Genomic DNA, 26,277 nt, shown 5'->3' on the forward strand with positions numbered 1-26,277 from the left:
TCCTAGTTTATTTAGATAAAATTACATTTTACTTTCATACAATGTACATGAATGTTCATAAAATAAGCAAAATAATCTGCTAAAGATGTGCAGTTTGCTAGAACTTTCTATAATTATAGGGCACTAAATAGTAATTGTTAAAACCAGCATGGAGTATTTGCAACCAACTGGACATTATTAATCTTTTGCTTTTTGCTTTTTATACAACATATACAGTAGCCTCGACTTACAGGCTGTCCTCATGTGCTCAGCCTCTGTTTATAAACTCAGTAATTCTTTAAGTGTCTTCAAACGCAGCGGATTAACCTCACCTAGTGTAACACACCTGACCGTGTAAAGGGCGTATGTGCATTTCTGTGGTGGGAGAAGTGTTTTTCTCACCACCTTTCAGAATATCTCACCAAGCTCGTCAGATGTGTGATCAACAGGAAGCAGACTAATGATGTAACGACACACAGGCTGAATAAACTCTTGGTGCCATATTTAGTCACAGGAACATCTGCTGCAACGTGTGTCATGAGCACAGGTAACAAAGAAGACAAAAAAGGTGATCAGGTCTTGTTCCTGTTATCCTGTAGTTTCACAGATGGACTGCAGAGCATCGAACAGCATCTCTTCCTCTTTAACTGATAAATTATCTCTGCCTGTTATTTCACCACACCCCTCGGGATCATCTTGTTATTGGCTTAGTGAAGACGCATGGACTTGAAAACTCCTTAATGGCTTCAATTCGACATGGTGCGTATAATTACACAAAGCACCTCAAGCTCTTATATGTACAGTAACTCCTTGGTTTCTGTTTAAATAAATAAGGTAAATCAGAGCAGAATGTAAAGGTAGTCCATCATGTAGTGTAACATTAGGCAGGGTTTTTTGGCATTTGTGTTGCAGATGGATACTTGTTGGCATGATGAAGTTGAGTAGTACGTCTACTTGAATAAACAGTGGAACAACAGAGGCAGAAACAGCAGCAGGTAGCTGAGTCCTGGCAGGCGGCAGGCGAAGCTCGTCACATTGCAGTCATCGCTGTAGCAGCAGTGAACTCTCACACCTGGAGCTCTGTAGCCCTGACTGGTGGCCTGACTGCAGAAAGACTTGTAGGAGCATGACTTCATCACCCCACCTAACAAACAGACAGAAAAAGAAGTCAGTTACACCTGTTTAGCAGCCGTCATACACAGATCAACAAATGCAGATGGCTGCGTCCACTGTTCAAGACAGCATGTCACCATTTATAAGCGAGCACCACTGGATATTTTTGAAAAGGAGTCAGGACAATTTCCAGCTGTGTCGATGTCAACAAAACTGGATATTTTTGATGAGAAGTCGGGACAACTTGAAGTCGTCTCAGTGTCAACAAAAACAGATATTTTTGACAAGATGTTCGGGACAATTTCCAGCTGTGTTTGTGGCAAGAGAGGCCAAAACATGATCATTACCTAATCCTAACCAAGTGTTTTTTGTGCCCAAACCTAACCAGACAATAAGCACAGTGTTGCCACAACACAGAATTTAAAAAAACAAACATAAATAAACATTAGGTTGCTACATAAATACTATAAAGTTTCAGCATATCTGAGGTTTGCAGAGACATAAATTGCCAACATTTATTCTGGCGATTGGGTTGCTGGCGCACTTACAATGTGTCATTTACAGATCGGATGATGACTTCTGCTGTTGCCCCACTTTTTGATAACAAAACAGATATATTTCATGTAAAACTCTTTCCTTGTCCAGGTTGAAACTAGTAAACTGAGATCATTTTGTGAAGAGGAATTGTCTCAGTGCCAGGAACACATGGTGTCCTAATTAAGGATATTGATTGACTAGAAGTAGCAAAGCTCTTCATTTCCTTAAAAGCCTCAGACCCCCTGCTGACTGAGATGTGTCTCCAGACGGCAGCCAGTCATCCGTTTAACACACACACACACACACACACACACACACATCCTTGCATGCAGATACAACACAGTTTCATGTATCTTTCTGGTAGAAAGAAAGCTAGTGAAAGAAAGGCTACTACACTGTCACTGTTGGACTCACTGTCATGGCCCACCACCACAGCGCAGGCATCGGAGTAGCTGGGACAAGATTTGGAGCCTTGTCGGTTGCAGTCATCGTTATTGGAGCCCATGCAGGTGTAACATTGCAGAGCCTCACCTGAAGGAAACAGAGAAGAAATACTCATACAACACATGTGAGAACACTGACTAATGGACAACTGTCAACCCATCATGAAGTGTCAACAAACATTTAATTACAACATTTTTAAATATTATAAAGCATAATGTAATATTCAAATACCAAAAATATGTGGATGACCTCATTTTGGATGGATATTTAACATAACAAGTTAATAGCAGGTAAGCCATATATAAACACTATCAAAACAGACTATGTTGCCACTATTGCACATTTAAAGGGTAAATAAGGCTAATTTATGCTCAGCTTTAGATACCGATACGGACGGAGCCTCTGTCTGTACTGCGTTCATTTTGTCCATTTTTCTGCAAGTTTTCTGAAAGAGTAAGGAAACGGGCCAATGGAGCAGTACCTCCAGTAGTCGTTGGGGGCAGTGTAGCAGTGTAGTCAATGGTTCAAGCGAGACACAACGACAGGACCAAGAGGAAGAAGCTTTAAAAATGGCAGAACTTCTTGAGGAGAGGTTGTGCGAGTTGGTGAGAAGTTTTAAACATCTGTATGATGTTACCACAGAACAGCTGGGAAAGTTTAGACCAATTGGACTCTGAGTGGCACCCTCTAGCGCATCTATTTTCCTACATTAAGGAAGCATAAATGAGCCCATAGGCTGACCTGATGTTATTGCTTCAATTGATGGGAAATGTTTATGATGCTAATTTAGGATTTTTCTACTAAATATCTCAGTGATGTTAAAAAAAAAAAAGCCCTGTGTCTGATTACTTGTTTCAAGGCATGAAAAGACCTGATGCTAGTAATGTAAAACCCAGACAGCCAGCTGCTCTGGCATGGTAAAAACTGCAGAACATTGTGGCATATTAAAGCTAATCGAAGCAAAGACTCTATAAGGGCTTTAACTCTGGATATTTGTATCCCTTATTGACACAGGATGTATGGGTTTGATGAGCGTGTACACACAAGCATGGTACATTCACATCTGAGTGATAGCAATGACTGTAAAGTGAAGAGAGAGCATTAATTACTCGCTTTCTTCACACAAATCTTCCCTAAATCAAGCAAAGTATTAAATAAGTCCCCTCAGATCAAAAACCCATCTCTCTAACCTTCAGCTAAAGCTCCAGGAGCCTTCTCCAGCACATAAAACACTCAAACGTCTCTCTAAAGCTCTCCAGAGGAAGGAGCGGTTATTTGAGAAACTAGCTGACCTTTGAAATATCACTCTAACGCGTCCTTAAGAACAAACTTTCATCCGCCAGCGAAAAATTCTAAAATGGCCCTTCAAAAACTGCCTTTAATGCTGCTTCCTAAGAGGATCAAACGGAGCTGGACTTATAGGAATCGCCCGAAAGCTTCAAACATTCTTTGAGGCAGCACATCTCTTGTCTTGGCCATCAAAATAATCTCCCTCAAAACCCGGGCTCGTCTTTCATCATTCGGTCATGATGGCGTAATGGCAGGAAAGTTGCTCAGAGACAAAACCTGCTGTTTCTATACAAGTTTAAACCGAAGAGGTGAACTTTTCTTATCAAACCAGCAAATCAACTTAATAAGACTGAGTAATAATTTACTTTTACTGAAACTCAATTGGAGTGTTTGGTCTCATTTCTTTGCTGCTTCTGTGCCACTGTTTGTTGACATGGCACTGCAAAGGCCCCCTGCTGTTTGCAGTTGACCACAGTCTATCCCCACAGCACAGCTGCTCTACACACATGCTATAAGTATTAGCCTCCAGGCCTATTAAGAGATTATCTGCTGGGATTGCATGCTAGTTAGGGGAGGATGACAGACCGAAGGGAGGCAAAACTCAGGAGAATTACCAGAGAAATTAACTGCAATTAGCAAACTTGACATAACATAAAGTGTCATTATAAGGGCTGCCTGTAAATTAGTCTCAGAGTTTTAATAATAATAATAATAATAATACATTTTATTTGTACAGCGCTTTTAAAAACTCTCAAAGACACTTTACAAGAATAGAATACATACAAGAATACATAAAATCAAGTGCATGGTGCATAAAATCAAGTGCATGGTGCGATAACATATGCAAGGCATTTTCTGAAAAATAAAGATAACTGTAGTGTTGTGTCCTGAAAGCTGAAAGCCACTCAACAGTTTCTTGCCTCTTAGGGAAGGACTTAAAATACAGCAACATAACAAACACGTTAACAAACACAAGTAGGAAGAACACCTGAGAGGAGACACCACCGACAGGTGTACAGAGAGTAGAACAGAGATCTAAAGGGGGTAAAATAATGAGGTGAAGATAGGAGAAGACAGGTTAAAAACATAAAAGGGAGTCCTTACTGTTGGTTGCGAGCAGAACCAGAGAAAGCAGCATCAGCGGACAGAACTGGACAACCCTCATGGTGCTGGTGGTCTTCGCTTGTCCTGGTCACACAATGAAAAGCAGGTTGTTTGCTCCTAAAGCCCCCTGAGCTTAATCTGAGCTATCAGAAGGGCTAATATCCCCTCTCCTGGACTGACCAGGAGATTACCAGCCCCTCCACCTGGGCCCACCACTCTGCTGTGTCAGTAGTTGCTTCTTCACACGGGACAGGCAAACAAGACAAGAGTTGTAGATTCACCCTGAACCTTTCACCTTAAAGGCTTCTGTGCTCTGGCCACACCCATGAGTCTGACCGCTCTATCTGGTACAGGCATGTACGATGACATCACCCTGCTGCATCAGGACAACAACCAAACTGATCTCTGACCTTCAGCTGGCATGTGTAAAGTTACTAACCAGATCAATCTACGTTACACACACTGCTATTTTAATTATGCTTCCAGGACACAATACCACTGTAAAATAAACAAATAAATAACTAAAAAAGTTTATTGAACATTGAAATCATCTCAAGCTTTTCCCAAACATTTTGTTTGTGTATTGTAAACACACTTTTGAGTGTATTTTTCATACGACAGTGTGATCCTGGATTTGTTCATGTTGATGCTACGACCACTTTGAGTCACAAAAGCTTGATTTTCAAACATTTATCCATCGCTTCATGTGACTTTAATTTCGAACTAGTTTTCAAACACTCTGCTCGTAGTTTAATGGTTATTGTGGCAATAAACGTACTTTTAAGACCAACCACACAGCAATTTGTAGTTTCATTTTTGTGTTTACTAACCTGCTAAATACAATAATGTGCATAAAGGATGTTTATTTTCCAGATTATAATTTCTTTTTTTTGTCCTAATCAGCAGCTTTTCACACAAGCAGAGGTACCCCCTTGTGGTGAAAGTAAATCCAAAAACAAAGGTACATGATGCATCAATGCATTATTTATACATAAGAATAACATGCTTGTGTATTTTGTTTCCTCAAATACTCACTTGAAACAGTACAATGTCACAATGTCAAAATTAGTAGACATCCTCCATCCAGCCTTGTCAGCAAAGTGACCAAAATGCATCCCTGTGATGAACCTGTAATCCCTCCACTTCATCATCTAGTAGCAGAGAGAGTTCAGGTCAGCCTGACTCATCGATCTTTTATCTGTCTGAGGTTTGTGGCTCTGAAATATCAGCAGGCTAACTGAATACTCAATTCTATTCTATATTGTAGCATACGTAATCTATAGAGTGGTGTCACATCCATGTCACTACTCAGATTGCAACTGAATACGCAGAAGAGCAAGAATATCATAGACCCTGCTGCCTGTAGTGTTACTATAACATTTCTATTATTATATTATTGGCTCATCACGGATATATATCGGTATCGGCATGTTGTCTGATTGTGTAGATATAATTGTTTCTTCCACTGAATGTAATGCAGAAAAAGTTTCTCAGGGTAATGTATAATCAATAAATTCTCAGTGAGGATAGGATAGTGAAGATTATTGTTACATTGTAAAATATCTAGCCTCCATTACGTATGTATTCTTGTTTGAAAACCATATTTGATGGATCATTGTGAAAAATTATACATTTATGTAGCTGATGTATCGATATCAGAATTTTTCTTCTCACTAATATGACAGATGTTTTTCTGACAGGGTTAGGGCCATCCACCTAAAAATGATCACATCACCTACTGCAATGAATAATACTAACCCTGATTTATCATTGGTCATGCCACGTCATCCAAACAAAACACAATCACAGAGAAAACCCACATGGTTTGTGTTATCTCACATGGAGGACCTTTTAGTGTAAAGTGTTGATGAAGGTTCTCAGTCAGGTCATGATCGTAGGCAGCTGGACTTTTCAGTGTAAAGTCGTGTGATGTGGGGAAAGAAGCAGAGTGAGCCCAGTGTGCTGTATTGCCATCTTTTATTGCACTTTGTAAGCAGATGCTGTACAGTGGCTGTGCAGAGAAGTTATTCCTCAGTGTGACACAACGACCATAGCAGGACGAGGACATATCCATCCAAAATTAAATTACTCCTGGTCACAACTGAATACAGTCACAATTAGTTTTGCTTTATATCAAAATAAAATCCCAAAAAATAGTCCCACGATTTCATCGAGAAAGCTATGACAAGTATGACAAATATCTACAAGGTTACATGAGGGAAGCGGACAGGGGATGACTGAATAACTATCAAAAATGCAGATGAGTCGTTTTTCATATTTGGAATTTCCTACAGTATATAAACAAACATGAACATTACAGGTTCTTCTCACATGCAGTAAGCTAATGTGATAGTTTATGTTCTTTTAGTGGAGTATCAACATTTTATGAACAAGTCTATGTCTTTGTTTCTCTTTTTCAAAGTCTTTCTCTTGTGTGAAGAGGAGACAACAACAGGGGCGGGTAAACAGTCTTCTCCCTCAGTGGCTGTCATGGCAACATCATTAAAGATAATTTAACAACCCACAAACAACGCTCTCACTTCTCTCATTATCATACACACACTCTCTCTCACACACACACACACACACACACACACACACACACACACACGCAGACACACTCATTAGTGATATGATACATTTTCTAAAACTTTAAACCAGACCCCTGATACAGTACGATACACTGACACATCAAAAATGTACAGAGTGATTAAGAGGAAGCCATTCCTGTGGATCAGTTATACACAAAGTCAGTAGGAAATTTAACCCCCAAGACCAGTTTGGCCTTCAGTGTTCATCAGTCCTTGGAAGAGTGGTAAATATTACTGATCTGCTTCATTTTCCAAGCAGTTTATCCAAAACCACTCCTCTTCTCTGTGAGATTTGGCCTGGGTGTGGTCGCTAACTCCTCCCCATCTTGGCGATCAGTTCATCACAGATCTTTGTCAACTCCTCGATCTCTTTGTTCTGTAAAAAAAAAGTTAAAATGACATTATATGGTAACGTTCTATGATATCGATTTCTATAATGCATCATAAATATATTTATAATGTGTTATTAATTTTTTCAGTGGTATTGTTTCAGGTATTATCTATAATTTGAGTCAACTTTGTGTTTGGAGTGAATTTTGGGGAAAATGTTAAGATAGTTAGATGTAAATGTCCATCAGTCAGATGTTCATCGGGTGAGCAACCAGCAATTATGAAGAATTATGATATTTGACCTTATAAGTCATCCTAAAATGCTTTTTAATGTGTCGTGATTATTTATGCGTTAGGGTTAGGGTTAGTCCAGTGCTATAAGCAGATTATAAAGCAGTAAAGGTATGTTCATAATGCATTATAAACCCCATATATACTCAATATATATTCTTGTTCACATTTACGTTTTTTAAAGATTTTATAAACCCTTTTCTGACTGACCTTTTGCTCCAAAGTGCGCTCCAGAGAGTCCACCTTCATCTGTTCCTTCCTCACACTGGCCTGGTAGGCGGCCTGCTCCTGCTTGGCCTTGGCTCGCACCTGAGCTATCTCTGAATTGGCCCTGGAAACACACAAGAGACCTCTCCATGACTGCCATAATCCAGGAAAGTCTTAAGAAAGCACACTGTTGCCTTTGCAAACCCCATGCAGAATAAATCTTTCCAATAAATGGAATATTATCTATTAAAAGAAGTCATTATATTGGCTTCATCCACACATCAGCTGGGCACTGAGGTGTTGTGTAGTTAGTGCACTGTGTGTTTTCCCTTTGGGGAAAATAACAATGTCACGGTGAAATAAACACGAGATAATGAGAGTATGTTTAGACTCACTTGTCTAGTTTCTCCTCTGCGTGAATCTTCAGTGCTTGATAGCGCTGTTCCTCCTTACGGACCCTGGACAGATACTCCTGAGCGCATTTCTTCAGAACCTCTTCATTCTGAACAGAGTGGGAAACGTTTTAATGACTTGCCACGAGGGTTGTCAAGCTAAATTTTAGATGACTTACAAGGCCAGTCTTGGTAGAAACACTCATTAGCTGTGAATAATTTGTGGGTTAGTCACCTTGCGGAAGCCCTCCAGTACATCTTTCATCTTCTCGTAACGTCGGAAGAGGTCGGCGAGAGACTTTTCCACGGAGTTGAGGTCGGCCAAGGCCTGATCCTTCTCCATGATCAGCTGCTGGATGGTGTGGTGGGAGAGAGACTTCTCTTTCTGGTCATCCTCTAATGGATACACACAAATATACTGTAGATCAGATCATCTGTCTGTGTACTGAAGAGTCTGATGATGTGGGCACACAGTCAACTGTTTAAAGACCGACACCAACACACGTACAAACACTTTATTTTTGACAGTATATCACAATGGATTTGTGGGTTAGTATGAGTGAACAGCATTTTATACAACACTATGTGAGTATATCTGATAAACCAGTGTAGCATGCAAACAAAAACACTGAACAATGAGGAAATCAAAGAGACCTGTAAATCGTATAGACAGAGCTGGCAGCCGCTTTGCTTTGAGTGGCTTCTTGACCCTTCAGTATTAAATGACAGAGCCCCCGCAGTATTTCAGCCCCCTCCCAGCTTTCCCTTTCCTTTGCTGTCACAAGCTTATATGACCAACCTGCTCAGCTTACTAATTCTGTGTGAAGGACTTTCACAACCATCGACAGTGCAGAAGCCAAATGCAGATGTGTTCCCATGCGAGCCCATTTCTGCCAATGTGATTACAGAAATACTGCAAGTCTGTCGTCTAAATGAGAAACTTTCTCATAATAATAATGAGGATGTGTTGTTCGCTCATATTCACCAAAGCAACGGAAGCAAGTGTGTGAGACAAAGCTTAGCAGACCCATATGGATGCCATCAGGTCCAGGTGAATTGCTTTATCTGATATTAAGCTTTTCATCCAAAACCACTAAAATTTCACAATTTATGAATCAAAATCCAAAGAAGTCTCTAATGATGGAACCCATTAGGGTCAAGCTTTATCTCACCATCACCATATTAGGAAACAACACATAGACCAAAGCAAACTTCAAGAATGTTTCTTACTATTTTGAGATAATGAGTCATTATTTTGAGATATAAAATTATTATTTCGAGTCACTATTTCAAGAAACTAAATCAACATTTTGAGATATCAACTCATTATTTTGAGATACTTTTAATTGTAAGTTATTTGAAATACTAACTGCTATTATTTTGACATATTAAGACATAGTTCCATAAAAGGTTTTGAAAGATTTTGTATAGTGTACTTAACATCAGCAACTGAGGGATTAAATATATAGAGAAGCTGAATTTCACCCATTAAAAACAAATTACAGTGTCTCAAACAGACAGGATGAAGTGGGACAAAACGCACAAACAAATGTCACTAGATGAGATGAAGAAAGTGAGCACATCTGCTCCCCTCTCTGACGGACGGACGGACGGACGGACGGAGAGATGTGAGCTAAAACGAACGTTGAAAGTGAAGGAAAATCCCGCGTTACTCACCTGGCATGCCTGTCAGGGTTATCAAATAGTGAGGGGCAAAGATGGGAGCAGAACAGAAAAGAAGGGACTGTGTTAAGTCAAGCTGGGAGGGCAAGACAGGTGAGAGAGCCGAGTGTTAGACAGAAGCAGAGACAGATTGTTCCGTTTTTTGTGACGGTGCTTTAATGAGAGTAGAAACTGAAAATAGCAGCTGCAGAAATCAAATTTTCAGAGATGTTTAAAGGTGGCGAAGAAGATGACAGGTGAGAGCAGGAATAATGTAGCGAGTGAACCTGCCGACTAATTTAATGAGTTCTTCTCTGGACGAGAATGAAGAAAGGTGAGCTCTTCCCCCTCAAATGACACGAGGATTCAGTTCATATCAATCATGAAAGCAAGCACATAGCAAAGCTAACTTGTGTTCGAGGGGAAAAAATCCCTTGTATAGTATGTTATGCTCAGTTTGCAAATAAACAAGTGCAGCAGAAAGTTGTGGCACGGGTTGGGGAACAAAAGTAGCTGGTTTAAAATAAAATTCACTGAGTAGACAGAGGGTCCGGTAACCGGTTTCATAAGCTACTGAAAACCTTCATTTATTGAACTCACCTATCATCTGTGCGATCGTCTTCTCATACTCAGCAACAATCCTCCTACGGATGAGACAGATCATCATTATGACAAATTATTTCAAACCATACAAGTCTCCAAAACAGTCTTATTTAATGCAACTTATAAATTTGTCTCCACCAATAAATGTGTGCCGAGTCAGACAGCTGGGGATGTGGCACTTCTGGCAGACAATTTGTGCTTTTGGCCATTTAATATCACGCTCATAGGCTGCTGGGGACATCAGATATTATAAAGTCCAGGTCAAATGTGCTGTTTTGAGATATTCTGAGACAAATACATAAACTGTTATCCAGCCTACAATTTAAGAAAAATGGCTGATTGAGTAATGGCAGGTTTCCAAGAGCCCCTAAACTATCTTTTGCTTTGTATTTGTTTTCATTTATCCGTGTTCAGTTCCCCCCCCACACACACACACTCAAAGTCAAGGACCAGCAAGCATGGCCCAATAGAAATCCTTGTTTCGGTAAAAGCAGGTCGCCAGAGGTAAGAGGATTGATTAGCCATGCCTCCCCCTTAGCCTCTTAACCCCTCCTTATCCTGAGCCCAATCAGTCAAATGAAGTAAGCTCTATTTTATCCACACTAACTGCTCTGTGGCCAGCTGGACCCACACTCACCACCTGCTGACAGAAAACAAGGTTTCAGTACAAACATATCTCCATCTCCTTGAACCCCTAATTAGCAGCTATTTGCTGGACATAGATGCATCATCTGTGGATGTGAATATGAGTGTAGTTAATCCCAGTTTTGAGCTGTTGTCATAATCCAAATGACAGCAGCTTAAAGGCCCGAAAAAACATTTTCTCATGGCTGCTTAACTCCGTTCGGCTGCTTAACGTTCACATATCATAACCACATCCATTCCTCTTTTCTTCACCACTAACACTCATGTTGATAGTAGGACTCAGATGACTTTAACTGGCTCCGCAGTTAACCGTGTCTTTTGTTGACAGTTTAAGCGCGATAAACCAATTAACTTGGTTAAATGGTGACAATGGGCGGAGCCTGACAGCAAGACACTTAAGCGTCGTGACACCTTCCCATTAAATAGAAACACTGGGAAGTGTTAAACCAATGCTGTAGTGTACGGGTGGGACATCACTGTGATGTAAGGCCTCATTCAGACCCAATCAGGTGTTGTGGTAAATACATAAATAATAAATAAATATTAATAATACATATTATACGAGAATTGTTGTTTTTAAGTAACTTAACCACTTATATATACACTCTGCAAACTTGGAAGAGTTGTTGGTCACAAGCCAGAAGCTGGAAACTTGCCACCAGTCAGGCAGGGTTCACAGACCAAACAATATCCAATATAATTGAGAGAGTAATGATGCTGCTCTCCTGACTGTGTCCTCCACACCGCCACACAATCCAGCACCTAAGTGTTGTCAACCCAAGGTGTTAGTTCTTACCTCATCTCCACCACTTCCTGTCGGCTGTCCTCATACTTCCTCTGCCACTCCAGCACTTCTTTCTCCTTTGACACGATCTGAGGAGGGTTACAAAACCGTTAAGTAAAGTGTGACATGCTGAATTGAAGTACATAAAGTATTTATGACTAGCAGAACAAAAAGAAACATCTGCGGCACCTCCTCCCGTGCGATTCCTAGCGAGTGGTCCAGCTCTCTGGGCAGGTGGGGACTCTCCCCTTCGATGTAGTTGGTGGTCCTGGCGTACAGCGAGTTCTTGGACACGGCGCTCTCTATGGGAGATGACACGTCTCTGTGCTGCTTCCAGGGAACAACGGAGAGGAGGGAGAGGAAAGGAAGCATTGCCAGTTAGAAAGCAGGCCAAGCTACACACAGGACACCCTCAGGCCCACACACACATTCTCATCAGGATTCCTGAACCAAATCGCAAGGCAGCATCGAACTACATCAAAATGTACCACACAGCAAAATCAACATGTAAATGAGGCAGGCTGGTGATGTTCCTGAAGACTTGTCAGCCGCCACATGATTGGATGAAACAGTCTTCATTGCCACAGTATTAGCCAAGTGATTTGGCTGATGCTGCCCCCAGCAGAGCGGTCATGATCACCCTGCTCATCGCAGTAGCTTGAATGTGACTGGGCCCAGGCAAGGCGGAGGGGGAAGGAGGGCAGCAGCTGATACAGCAAGGACTGCATCATATACAGGAGAGGGAGGAGAGGGGAGCAAACTGGACAGCATTGTAAATAGATGTTAGTCTCATGTTAAGGCTTATAACAACATAACAAACTGGTCTTACCTGTTGTGGATAGAATCCGTATTTTGTTGCAGCATTTGCTCAATTCTTAAACTACGACTATGATGTGAGGTGAACCAGAAGATTCACAGGATTGATCATTGGAAAGAGTTTGACTTTAGTGTTGATGGCACTGAAAGACATTACAAACCAAAGTGCAACCTATGACAATGCTCTACCAACAACAACACCTCAAACCATCATATCAAAATGCAAAAACAATCCTCACTCTTGTGCCATTTTTGGTTCCCTAAAACTCTGCTCTGAAAGGGATTTAGTCATCCTTGGGAGAGCCGGATTACAGGAGGATTTGATGAAATGGCGGGGGCTCACAGGAGACATGTAGACTGAGATCCTCTAATATGTGGAAAAGAGAGTGAAGTGTTTGGTCTGGCCGGAGGAGTAATTCCATTATTCCACTGAGGGTTGAAAACTGGTTTAAGTTTAGGTAACCATGGACCTCTGTTAAGCTTTTAAGGAAATCAACCCAAACCTGTCTGGCGGTGGTACAGTACGACTCACAGTATCTTTTACCAAAAGCTCTGTCTTACAGACACAATCCCCAAGAAATCCACATAAAATGTTGGTACCATAAAAAAGGAATAAAGTATAATAAAACAGCATGTGCTGCGCTGAACAATAATCTGCTATCCTTACTGGTTGTATGCTTGCAGCTGCTTTAGGGGCTTTGGGCAAAAAATGAGTTCTAAAAAACAACAGCTTGCACACTAGAACACTATCACGCCGGAGGTTTTTGTATGTCAGGATTTTGTAAGTATTAATAAATGAAAACACAAAGCGCCTCTTTGAGAAATTGGGTAAAAATGCCACTTTTTGGTCTTTTTGTTAATTATTTTTTGTGCTTAAGTGGCGCAAATCGCCAAACAAATCTGTAACGAATGGCGTTACCATTAAGAAACTGCTACACAAACCATCTGGGGTATTCATGATTGCCCGCTTTGCTGGGTCGGTAATTCAGCATTGTTCAAAAAACATCCTTAACACATCGTCTTGGATCACATGTCAAGTAAACTGCAAACATTTTGCTATGGGCAAAATGTACTTAAAATTACTTAAAAAGGGGCAGATTGAAAGTCTGAGTTGAAGCCACAAAACATTAACTGAATCAAACAAAACCAAAAAAACTCAGAATTAGATTTCTAAAGACTACAAGAGAGATGGTAGATATAACTACAGAACACACAACTAAGAGAAATTCAGTTACAGGGACGAAATACAGCTATGGAAGTCAGCAAATGTAGAAAGAAAAGGTCTCAGACTTCTGGGCTTCTGGGGTCTACAAGAGTTTACAGTGCAGTCTGTGGGTATTTGGACAATCATGTTTTGGCCCTGTACACCAGCCTTGGGAAGATAAAATACTGAATAGGCATGAGGAAATTGCACTGAAACATACTGGAATCACTTTTACCTCACATTTTGTTAGGAAACAAGTAGAGAAGAACAATCAAAGAATCTGAAATAAGTATCATAAATCATAAATCATAATGTCTTCCTGCACAAATAAAGGATAAATAAATGGTGGTAACCTCATCCAATTTAACGTTTTTGTGGGGGATACAATGTGCAAGCTGAGCCTTCAGCCATGGTGACAGGCTCAGGCAGTTCAAAACAAATCAGGAAACCAATATAGGTCTGTACATCAGCAAGCTCGACCGCTTTTACAAGTCTGTCATGTGAGGATATTCACTATTATATTGGTTCGAGATTATCCCGAGAATGAAAGTTCCCCACAATCAACTTAGTGTGGGTGTTTTTTATCGTGATCTGCAATTAAAATCTTTGATTGTCTCAGCCCTCGTGTTGAAAGATGCATTCAAAGGCTGTGATTTTAACCATTTCAACCACCTTTAATGCTAAAAGTGTGCTGATACACTGAGCCAAAAACAAACAAAAAAAAGGGTTATGAACAAATATTTGGACTGCACTGTAACTGGATTAGGGTGGGGACAGATCACAGGGGTGTAATGTTACTCTTACTTTAAGTAAGGGTGAACCGTTGATATTCCATCGTCGAGTGCTGGGTTTCTTGAGTCGAGACTGTAAAACGTGCGGGACAACAGCATGAGACATGGAAGGACAGAGGACCGGGGAGAGCCTGCCCTGCTCCAAATATTATGAGCCTTTTTCTGCTGACCGTAAAATGTAGATTGACCTCTGACCATCAAGCAAAGCAAAAAAACCCTCACTATTATCACATCCAGGTGCCTAAATGTTCTTCCCAAAAACTCCAACCAAACTGAATGCTGACACCTGTCTGATGTGTGTTAGTGCTGTTAGTCTGGGATAAGGATCAAATCACAAAACAAGAATGTGACTGGGATTCAGGAAGATGACAGTAAAGCATCAACAAACACATCTGGAGAGAGTTACATCCAAATAACTCCTCAGCTGCTGATATTGATTCTAGTGTGAGACATTCCCAGTCACATCCATGCTCATGTAAGCCTCTCATGAACAGGCAACATGCATGTTGCCCAACATGCACAATAAAGGCAGGGGGCTAAGGAAGGCACAGCACTCTGTTCCTGAGTAGTCAACCTGGAAGAGCTCGCTGCTGCTAGTCGGGGGCGGGCACATTAAGCCATGTTAGAGATTTCACATGTGGGGACTGAGGAGGACTGAGGATGTAGAGGTGCAGCCACCATGTTGATACGGCCATGAGTTCACAGTCACACTCAGAATGGTGTGTTTAGGGGGAGGGAAAGGCAGGCTGGGACACACCCATGCACACGCACACCTGCTTTTCTGTAGCCAATCGTTCAAGCGTCTGTCCTCACACACACACACGTGTTCACACACACTTGCATACAGCAGGTGCAGAACTCAACGCAGTACCTGGGGGGTTACAGTGGAGAGGGAGGGGCACTGAGAGATGTTTTTGGCTACCTGCAGAGCCTCTATCCTCAGGGCAGCAAGCACCAGCTCCTCCTGGGCCGCACACATGAGGGGGGGATTTTGGGGTGTGGGGGTAGGGGGTTGCGGCCCAAGGATGAGAGAGCAAAGGGAAAACACAGAAACTTGAGTTGAGCGCACACACTTGCTGCATCTCACACTCCATCAATCTATCTCAGACAGTAAGCTAAGAAACTGCAACTGAGGTGTGACAAGGAAAAACATGGGAAAATGAAAAGGCAGGGTGGAGTAAGGACACGATGGAAATAACGTTCATACGAAAACACACAAACACATATCAGGGAGGCCTGTAAGGTTTATCAAGAGGGGTCACGTGTGGTCTGTCAACACACCTGTAGTTTTTGGGCGAATGCGGTGGGGTTGGTCTCAGCCAGGTCGGGCTCCAGGTACTGCAGGGGGTCGTCACACTCAGACAGCCTGTCTAACAGGGGCATGGCCGGGACTGGAGAAGGGGACTCCACTGGGCCCTGGTTAGGGGGCTACAGGGGCACCGGGAGGAGTAGGCAGAGGGCAGGGAGGAGGGCAGGGAGTCAGCATGGCAAAGCAAGCGCTGAGTGTTTGAGTGGCAGCAGTGGGAGCTGAGTCACTGAGTTCAAGCTGGGAACCTAGTGTGGCAGACTGGCTATGTGTTATCAGTGACGAGGCTTTAATGAGAACCACTATGACTAATGGTGCTCATGTTGGCCGGCCAAGTCACGGCTTACGGTAAAGCATGTGCAGTGTGGCGCTCCCCCCCTCCCTTGTGACTAAACAATGACATGATGTAAATGTGATAAAATCAAATCTGACAGATTCTGCTTACAAAATGGTGATGACACACAGAAATGACAACATATGTGAGAGCTGCTCCCTGGAACTGTAACAAAGGCATTTGGCTCACCTGCTCATCTCTCTCTGTGCTCTGTGTTCGGCTGAGTGCCTCGCTCTCTCTCTTCCTGCCCTTGTCCCCAGCAGAGCCCTCGAGACCGGGCCGGGAGCTCAGCACAGGTGTCTTCATACCTGCTGTTATCTGGGCCTCCATCTCCTCGAAACTCCTGCACACAGTGACAGAAAAAGAGGGAGGGACATGGCATGTAATGTACTGTATACAATGGATGGGTGCTTAAGTCCGATGAAGGTTCTTTCAATCGTGTCGTTGTTTTTCACAGTTTTCTTAGCTTAGCTTTCTCAGCATAGCTAGCCAGCAAACTTTGTTTCAAGCTCCTGAGGCTGAACACAGTTAGGTTACAGACGTGGTGTGGAGACGAGGATGCTTTTAAACCCAGCATGCAGGTGAAATGCAGTGGTAACAGGAGACATTTCTCTCGGCTGGGTGTAACAGTTGCAGGCTGCCATCAGAGCGACGGTGGGAAACAGCGGTGACTACAGTGGTGAGCTAATGAGCAACTGCTGCCTTACGGAAACACTGAGAGAACACATGCTTCATTATCGTATGCCAATTCGGCAGACATCACCCGACCCAAATTGCATATTTCTGGAGTTCTTAATGAGGCAGAAAGACCGGGTGCCATTTTAATGACTCTAATTGGGTAATAATTATGTCACACACGCATTAGAGAATTTTTATGTGTGCACAAGACACATGTGGAGGAGATCTTTAGTGTAAAATGTTGCTTGAGCATTTAATCTGCATGCATTATGCTCTCCAAGTCATTATGGTTTACATTTAGCAAGCTAAATATACCAGTAAAGCACTGTGAATTGCACTGCAAGACAACGTATACAGCAGTAAAACAATGCAGAAATTACTGCAAGGTAACTACACAAATACCCTATATAAAAACTTAGAGCAGTATAGTAGTAGAGTGTGTCGTACCCTGTGCAGGGGGAGCTGGGTTCAGATCCATGTGCACACGAATTCTTGGGGAGGCTGTCAGATACTGAGTCCAACTTCAGGTACAATGATGGCTTCTTCACAGACAGTGGCTACAAGACACACAGGAGAATAAATATCAATCTGTATAAGTCTGAATTACAATCTTACTTCTACAAACAAACCAGTTTAAATAAAGAAAGCAGCAAACATTCTTGGAATAACATCCAATACTCACAGGCGAAGCGGAGCCAATCTTCTCCATGTACTCAATTTCATAGTCTTGCACTGAGATGGAAAGACAAAACAAAATGTTAGACGCAGAGCAACAAATGGAGAGACATTTCAGCCAGTGTCGAGCTCTGGACTGATGTGATCAGAAGCTGAGGCAGGGCTGTGTGTTTGTCATTTCATGTCTGACCCAGATGAGTTGAGCCACACAGCCTCTGGGGAGAGGTGGTACTTCTGGAGGTCAGAGGGCAGTCGAGAACTGGGCCAGCTGTTTTATTTGACAGCCGCATCAAAAATCAATAACATCGCTGGATGAATGAAGAGTAAAGTTGCTGATCATTGTACATTATCCAAACATAAGCTTTGAATTTCCACTGAGCACCGTCTGTCTGCGGTATGCTTTGATCTCTGTTCGCTTTTATTCAGACACAGGTGGCCAGAGGTACAAAGAGGGATCTGAGAGAGTCAGACAGCTAAGCCTCACCTGGAGCCTGATGAGGAAGACTGTTCTCGTTAACAAAGGACGTAAGGTCAGACGGCTGAGGGAAGTCTTGTTGGTCAGAGTCGGCCTCCATGTCGTGCAGGGCTGCCCACTTTTGACTGGTGGAGGAGGCCAGCTTCTCCTCGTCTGTGGCGTGGTCGTCCTGTTGGTGGAAGGAGGAAGGTTCATCTGCGGGCGTAGGATCCTGCAACACAACGGAGGTTAACAGTGACAGAAATCCAGGCAGACAAATGTCAGAGAGATGTGCAGATATGGAGAATTATGTACACACCTGGGATGAATCAGATATCGGGGATTTCTTTGGCGACCTCTTCACTCTGAAAGTATTACTGAGAAGAAAACATAAACAGTGACTCATCCAGATCTAGAGTCACTCGACACCTTCAGTGTGAAACTCTTTATTAGATCAAACACACACCGTCTAACAGCAAGTGGCTAAAAAAGGCTAAAATGTGAAACTGGTGGCTACATCTGCTTTTGCATAACCTGACAACATTGTTTGCATAGAGCAACATTAGCATATGTGTGACAGAACTACTTACTGTGGCCTATGTGTGGCTGAAATGAAACACTGAAATGTTTATTAAGAGGGTTCAATCTATAGTATAGTTAGTAACTGCACAGTGAAGAGTAGTGTTCAATGAATGAATGAATGTTATGAGTAGTTCATATTTCACACAAATTATGAAACAACACAGACTGTATTCTTGACATGAGTGTATTTGGTAATGTAGTAGGTTAGTTAGGACTGTAGATTAACTGTAAATGGAAGGGTTTTACTTTTGATACTTTTGATTTTATATATCCCATAGACGATGGGTTCACAGTAGGGATGGGTCATGATTATCGCTATTACAATAGTCGTTAAATTAGAAAAATTCATGCGACCATGGTTTTGTCTGAAAAAATATGTTTTCCATTGTTTTTTCCTTTTCTTTTACTGGCACCTGGAAATAACATGATGCAGCCAAGTTATTAGAGGCCTTGGTAGAATTGAGTTGTAATGATCATTTTTGCTTTACAATTTTCATTTTCACTGAAAACACTAATGAAATCATGAAGATGTGACATTTGTTGGAATTGTACCAAGAAACATGTTACACGTGGAGAAGATTTTTTTAGGCCCTAACCCTTCTCAAAAATTGCAACAATTTAGATAATGCACTATACAGTATATACTTCATATTTAATATTTCTGGCTTTAGCTTATTCAACAATAGCCAACAATGAACACAAGAGGGAGCACAAGCACCTCCTTTGTTACACACTTGCAGACTGGCCACAGTGTGTCAGTAAACACACATCTAGTATCTGAAATGTCATCTTCAGGTGCCAAAAGTAATGGAACCTTTTTCCCTATAGCAGAATTTGCTCAAATAATTGCAATAATCATTTTGTTTTGGATAATGTTTAAATAGAAAACTATCAGAATCTGTTTTAAAATGTGTTTTAAAAAGCATCAACACAACAAACTCAATAAATCATCTCCATGTGTAAAGTCATTCAACAGCACCTCGTTGTGCAGTGTAGCGCTGACCTCGATTGGTAGAGGGTTTCAAGCCCAACCATGAGGTAACGTGGCACCTTTGTGTGCTATGCTGTATTGCACTAGATGGGTCCACAAGTAGAATTTACAGCCTCTAACTCTTGGCTCTTGGTAAAATTTATACTTTTTGGCAATACTTGAAATAATATACCAAGATGACTGGAATAATAGTACAATAAAAATGTCACTTTCATACACGGGACTGGAGTGTACATAATACAAAATTTAAAACAAAACTGAAAACATGTGCCCTCCAGTTAAAATGGGCAGGATTGAAAAAGTTAATGTATAGTTTGATATGAGTGATAAGGGGGATTGTGATGTTTCTGTTAATAGGAAGAGGGACCACAGGGCAACGTGCTGCTTTTAAAAAGGAGCCACGTGGAATTAAGGGTCAAAATGGGTGGATAGTAGTTGCGCTGTCCCTGTACTTACAACAGACAACATAGAGAAGACACACCCCTGGACTTCCTGTGACATATGGGAATACACAGACACAGGTGACAGAGAGACAGACAGAGGACACCGGCATAATACACAAGAGGACCACAGACAAACACAGACTAACCTAAAAAACCCTCACCAACAGAGACACAGACATTCCTACACATGAAAACATAAATGTATGGTCGGCCTGTAGTAACAGTAATAACACTGAACTTACGATTTGATAGGAGTTTTCTTCTTCTTGGCAGGTTTATTTTGATTTTGGTCCGCCAGTTCCCCGATGTTGTCATTGTCATTTTCATTTTCATAGTCAGTGGATGACAGTTCAAAGGAGGCAGAGGCCTTAGGAGGGGAGTTGGCCATCTTATTGGAGGATTGGAAAGGGTCTATGGCGTCATCAAAGTTATTGGGGTCAAAGCCGTAAGATGGCCTGGACAGTTTGGGGGAGTTGGGAATACCTGTCTTTGAAGAAAATGGATTGAAGTTTGGATCATCCCACGTGTTAGGTTCAAAGTTGTAAGATACTTTAGGAACAGGGATTTCCTCCTCATTGCCATTGTGGGTTGCTGGAGGATCATTGTCCAGCTGTGCTGGAGGGGCCTTCTTCAGCCCCAGCTTTGGTTTCCTCAGAGGCATCTTGCCACCGGGCTTCTTGCCCACTTTCTTGGGTGGGGGAGAGGCCTGGTGTGGCGCCTCACTGCTCTCCTCTGAGTAGTCAAACTCCAGCCTTACTGGCTGACGTTTGGGGAGGATGGGTTGCTCTTCAGGGTTGGTGACTGGCTGTTCTAGAGGAACCGGAGGACACGGCTCCACAGCAGAAAAACAGGGATCCTCTGGAGGTGTTGCAATTGCAGCACACACTGGACCTTTACGACCCAAAACAGGGGAATTGGCAATTTTACTACCTCCAGTATTGAAAGGGTCAATGTCGTCAAAATTATCTGGGTCCCATTTGTAGGAGCCACTAGGAGGTATGGGAGACTCGTCTTTCACCGTTGGACTACCAGGGAGAGGCTTCTCCTCCTGGCACAAGGGTAGGGCCGGGGTGACAAGGCTCTCCTCCTGGCACAACGGTAGGGCCGGGGTGACAAGGCTCTCCTCTTGGCTGGTATGATTGGTCTCCTCTGGCAGAGGAGGTGGAGTCTCCACACGGCTCTTTCTGGTCCTTCGGAGGGTTCCTCCAGGGCTCGGGGTTGTGGATCCTCCCTCTGCTTGCTCCTGAGTCTGGAGAGGGTTGGCAGTTCGAGGCTTTGCCCGCTTCTTGCTCTCCGGGGTGCTGCTGGATGAAGCTGGCCTTGGACTCTCTGGGTTGGAGTTCTGTCTGAGAAGTGGCTTCTTCTTCAGAGAGCCAGTACGGACTTTCTTGGGCCTGTGGAGGGTCCCTGGTGCACTCTCAGTGCCAACGCTGAAGGATTCAGAATGTGGACGGAAGCCTCCTCCGACTGTTGATCCGTCCAACAGACCAGCACTGTCTAGCTCTCCTCCCTGGAGGCTGAGTGAACGGGTAAGAGTGTGACCGGTTAAATCTGGAGGAAGAACCTCAATGTTGTAGGTGCCACTGGCTGCAATGGGCTTGTCCTCATCAAAAACAATGGACGGTGAGCGGCATGGTCGATCGTCTGAAGTCAAGTCAGAGGCAGGATCATGGACTGATGTGTCTGCTTCTGCAAAATGGAGAGAGGTTTTATTCAGCTGCTAAAAAGGTGAAATCAAAATTCAATTAAATTGTTATTATTACATATTTCGGGGGTGAGATGCAGGTCTGATCAAGGAAGCCAGCATGGAGACAAAAGAGGCAGCTGGCTGGTGACACATTCAATTATAAAGACGAATGTGCTATAAATAATTGAATATCAGTCTCCCTCAGTTGGACAGAACGCCATGAAAAGTAACCACATGGGGAGAAAGACTGAACTGATTGGTCAGCTTTTCCTAGATATCCCAAAAGCCTTAGTTAGTGCAGAGGAGATGCTTGTCTCAGCAAACAAAGCCAGATGGGAAGTACCGCTTTATTCCACTAGATGGTGCAACGAGACTTTCTTTCACCTGCTTTTTTATGATAGTGTAACAGAGCATTATATTGTGTAGGAGCTGGAATGATTCCTTTATAATAAATAATAACATTACCTTTGTCACTGGATGGTAGTTGCTGAGTTTGGGGCTCTATAGGAGAGACAGCCTTCACTGGAGTCGTGGATTCAGGGGTTTCAAACGCTCCATCAGAGTCTGAGCTCCTAGAACAAAAGATAAGGACACATTAAGTCAAGGCTGCTTTGAAGAAGGCTCTGACTGTAATCACTTGAACTGTAATGACTTTGCCAACTGTATCAGGATCATTGACGTCATGTGAGGGCGAGCTAAATATCTGTCCTTCATATCACAAAGCAAACATTTATTTCCCATGTAAGCAGATGAGATATCATTCTTTAGCGCAATATATGATAAAAATTTTATCATATAGGTTTACTAAAGGCAGTTAGTGCCACTTCCCGTGGTGTGTATGTATTTTTAAAAAGCCCCAGGCAAGTGTGTGTTTCTGTTTTCATTTCTTGTAAGCCTGTATGGATACAAATGAAAACACTGAATCTGCAGTGAGGTGACAGATAATGACACATCTGAGACACGGAATTACCCTCAAAGCACACAAGACCACCTCAAGATCTATAGATATCACAGCTATGAGATAGATAGATAAGGAATGAGGCGAATGCTGAGCCAAAAACAGGAAGAGTCTGCTTGACTAAAGGTTGTAATTAAAATCAAAATCTTATCATTCAAAGCATAAGCAATATTGATTGGTCCTCCATAGCCAGCCTCCATGCTCCATTGATCAATGTATCATCTGACCATATGTGGCCCCGTGCAGCCTCCCCGTCCTGTCTCACCTCTGTCTGACCGGCCCCCTGCCAGCCCCGATCATGTTGTCATGACGTGAGCTCCAGGAGAGACGCTTCAGGAGCCCAAGAGCCGGATCCGAGTCCGGGCTGTCTCCATCTCCTGCCCCTCCCAGCAGTGTGTCCCAGCCCCAGCGAGCCCACTGCAGTGGAGACAGAGCCTGCCACGCACTCACTGCCATGGCTGTCGGCAGGCTGCACCTCTCCGCACCACGATGCTACTGCCTGACACACAGGTAGATGCCCACCGCCTTGTCCTCAGATGATAAGACCACCAAATCCTCTGACTTCTCTCTTTTTCTATATATTGTAAAATCCAGCTCTCTTTGTGTCTAATCTACAATCTCAGTCCTTTCAGGTTGCTTCTCTTTGTCATCTGTAGCCATATCAGTCCGTCTCCAGTCCTCCCCAATAGGAACTGATGCCTCCCAATCTAACTGAGACTGGCTGCAGGAGCCCACCTCCTGCATACTGTATATTCTAGCACTCTCTCTCTCTCTCTCCCAGCCTTCATCCCTCTGCTTTCCTCCCTCCCTCTACCTCTCTCTCTCTCTCTCTTGCTCTTGAACCATTTTGCTGTATCCACACAGAAGAAAAGGCAGGCTATTGCCCACCAGCTGAAACTGTTCTGATAAAGCCTGCTGCTTATTTACACCACCACAGCATCTGAAATATATTCCCTATCCTTTTATCTCTGGCATAGTGTCTTTTTCTGCCTAAATAACAAGGAAAATTGACTTTCTGGTCAATACAAAGACACACACAGATTTTGCTCTACAAACTCTGTCATATTCAAAGACACACTGAAACTAGAACTACTGATATCTGAAAAGATATATTACTGTGTGCAGGCACATGAGATGGCTTCTTCAACACATTCTTGAACATTATAAACAGTCACAATGACAAAAAGGTTAAACCCACAAAATGGTAATAAAAAATGCAGTGCCTGAAGCAAAATTTGCTGTTTTTATTGACCCCCATTCCTCTTCAACATACACAAAGGCAAGACCATAGACGGTAGAAGAGATGAGGATGCCCCCACAGTTAAATGACACCTCCAAGTACACTATATTGATCTAGCCAATCTATAGGGATTCACCTCATTGCATCCTGTGGGGGTTCTTTATCACAGACCTGCTCAAACATGGATCAAATAAAAGCCTGCAGTACGAAAGACATGGTGGTCCTGAGACATCATCTACCCATCAACATCACCCATGCAACACAAATTCAGAGCTGAGACTTTAGTGTTTATATAGGAGGCTGGTAATAAATGTATTTTGCTGTCACAGCCAATATGTTCACTATCCCTGGGGTCATATCACAGCAGTGATGGAGACTCCTCTAAGCCACCAATATGGCAGGACTAACATATTCTACTTACACTGAAATTCAGCCTGAAAGGCAAAAATGACCATTCCCACTAATTTTTTGGCTCAAAACAATCATAATATCTGTCAAAATAATCAAAATATTAGGTTTTATTCTGCATATCGTTCAACCCTAATTTTAATGTGCTCCACTGACGAATTCATCAAAGTACATAAAGGCACTACAGAGTATGTTAAAGCACAACAAAAGTGATATATATTAATTAAATTTCTGGTACTTCCTCAGATAAAAAGCCTCAAAAACACCTTGTTCAGGGTGGTGTGAGACAGCACATGGCAGAGAAGTGAGCCAGAGCTGTAATCTCTGTGAGAGCTCAATGTGTCCCAGCAGGATAAGACGGGTCTGCCTGGAGATCCATCTGGATCAGTCACCGGGAACCTGGATCATAGTGTCAGGTGGTCAGACAGGCAGTGGCACAGGCAGCTCCAAGGATGGGACCCACATACAGACAGAAATATGGCTATACCACACCAAGAGACCTGCAAGAGTTTTAGCTTCCTGCAGCCTTTTTATGTGTGGAATCAGAATAATCACATAAAAGCTGATTCTTTTCGAATAGATGGAAATAAAACTGAAAACAGAGAAACCAAAAGGCAATCAGGGCTCATTTCAGCGTGCCGATTATGTCCTTGCAGAGGACATTTTTCATGTGATGGCAAACACTGTGTTGCTATGGCAACTGGAGGTTGAACGCGCCATATGTTCCACGTTGGCGGAAGTAGCTGGATGCACACAGTCCAACACGCAGGCGGAAGTGGCTGGATGCACGCAGTCTGACACAGATACACAACTGAGGCTCCGCTGAGGTGTTTTATATGATGAAGAAGACGAGTGAAGGCACATTGCAGATTTATGAGGCGAGCCGCTGCTGCATCAGCATCATCTGCTCACAGCCCATGAATTGGTTGAAATGGGAAAAGGAAAAACAGGGTCATTTTTTTTTTCTATACACTATTATTCCAGTTAATATTGATTTTGAGACAAAATAATGGAATCTAATAGAGATAACTGCAGACAAGACATAAGAAGAGGCAGAGCAGCGTGTGGGTGAGCAGTCAGGGTATAGTGGGCGAAGAGAAACAAAGAGAGCAGCAGTTAATAGCAGCCTCTCGAAGGCTGAAAGGACTGCCCGGAGACAGGAACTCTGCAGCGTGGGGCGGGCAGACGCTGCATTTCAGACAGCCAGACGTGTCTCTCTCTGCTTCCAGCCAAATCCAACTCAGCCTGTCTAAACAGCTTTCACAGTGCTGGAGGGAGAGTCGTCGCCAGCCCCAGGGGAAGAGGTCGAAACTGGGCTACATCGACACGTAAATCTAACACCACCTGTCTGTCCTACAAATACATAATCATGCAAAAAAAAAAGGAGAAATTTTAAGATATCCAAATGAAGCCTGTTCTATGCTTAATTTGATGCCACCATTAAATGTGGTAAGTGATGAGGAGATAACTGTGATTAGATAAAAGCCAGTGGGAATAGAAGATGGAGGGGACGGATGAATGGAGGCAGTTCTGGCTGTGTGCCGCCAAGCAGCTGTGTGATTAGCCTCGATGGATTTTGCTGCCTCATACTCCCTCCATCGTCTTTCACCTGTCAAACACCTCTAAAGCCTCTCTGTCGGGGCACCACATGTCATCTATCTGTCTCCAGCCCTGCTCCTCCCTCCTCACCTCCTGCTCCATGTCTATACAATTCATCATCCCTTCCCTCTCAGCTGTC

At 42.7% G+C, this 26,277-nt stretch overlaps 2 protein-coding genes across 2 annotated transcripts in view; both read right to left on the reverse strand.

The window, feature by feature from the left end:
* Positions 1 to 929: 929 nt before the first annotated feature.
* ly6pge (lymphocyte antigen 6 family member pge) lies at positions 930 to 4,528 on the reverse strand. Its single transcript, XM_073482331.1, has 3 exons — positions 4,468 to 4,528; positions 2,044 to 2,160; positions 930 to 1,123 (listed from the first exon to the last, which is right to left on the reverse strand). The coding sequence occupies exons 1-3, from the start codon at positions 4,526 to 4,528 to the stop codon at positions 930 to 932; spliced, it is 372 nt and encodes a 123-aa protein (XP_073338432.1).
* Positions 4,529 to 6,427: 1,899 nt separating this feature from the next.
* Positions 6,428 to 26,277, reverse strand: part of tacc2 (transforming, acidic coiled-coil containing protein 2) — a 57,888-nt gene continuing 38,038 nt past the window's right edge. The window contains 17 exon segments of the mRNA XM_073482332.1: positions 6,428 to 7,434; positions 7,890 to 8,010; positions 8,282 to 8,388; positions 8,514 to 8,674; positions 10,541 to 10,584; positions 11,985 to 12,061; positions 12,162 to 12,299; positions 15,655 to 15,747; positions 16,065 to 16,211; positions 16,613 to 16,766; positions 17,549 to 17,658; positions 17,784 to 17,833; positions 18,261 to 18,462; positions 18,550 to 18,607; positions 20,260 to 20,295; positions 20,489 to 21,935; positions 22,399 to 22,505. Of these exon segments, the coding sequence (XP_073338433.1) occupies positions 7,369 to 7,434; positions 7,890 to 8,010; positions 8,282 to 8,388; positions 8,514 to 8,674; positions 10,541 to 10,584; positions 11,985 to 12,061; positions 12,162 to 12,299; positions 15,655 to 15,747; positions 16,065 to 16,211; positions 16,613 to 16,766; positions 17,549 to 17,658; positions 17,784 to 17,833; positions 18,261 to 18,462; positions 18,550 to 18,607; positions 20,260 to 20,295; positions 20,489 to 21,935; positions 22,399 to 22,505 (3,118 nt within the window). The 3' untranslated portion in view covers positions 6,428 to 7,368.

The sequence above is a fragment of the Pagrus major genome, chromosome 15 (genome assembly GCF_040436345.1).
Source record: "Pagrus major chromosome 15, Pma_NU_1.0".
Lineage (NCBI taxonomy): Eukaryota > Metazoa > Chordata > Actinopteri > Spariformes > Sparidae > Pagrus > Pagrus major.

Coding starts and splice junctions, on each gene's coding strand:
- ly6pge (XM_073482331.1), bottom strand. CDS start 4,528: ATGAGGGTTGTCCAGTTCTGTCCGCTGATGCTGCTTTCTCTGGTTCTG. Junction 2,161..4,467: donor GGTTCTGCTCGCAACCAACA/GTAAGGACTCCC, acceptor TGTTTCCTTCAG/GTGAGGCTCTGCAATGTTAC. Junction 1,124..2,043: donor TGTGGTGGTGGGCCATGACA/GTGAGTCCAACA, acceptor TCTGTTTGTTAG/GTGGGGTGATGAAGTCATGC.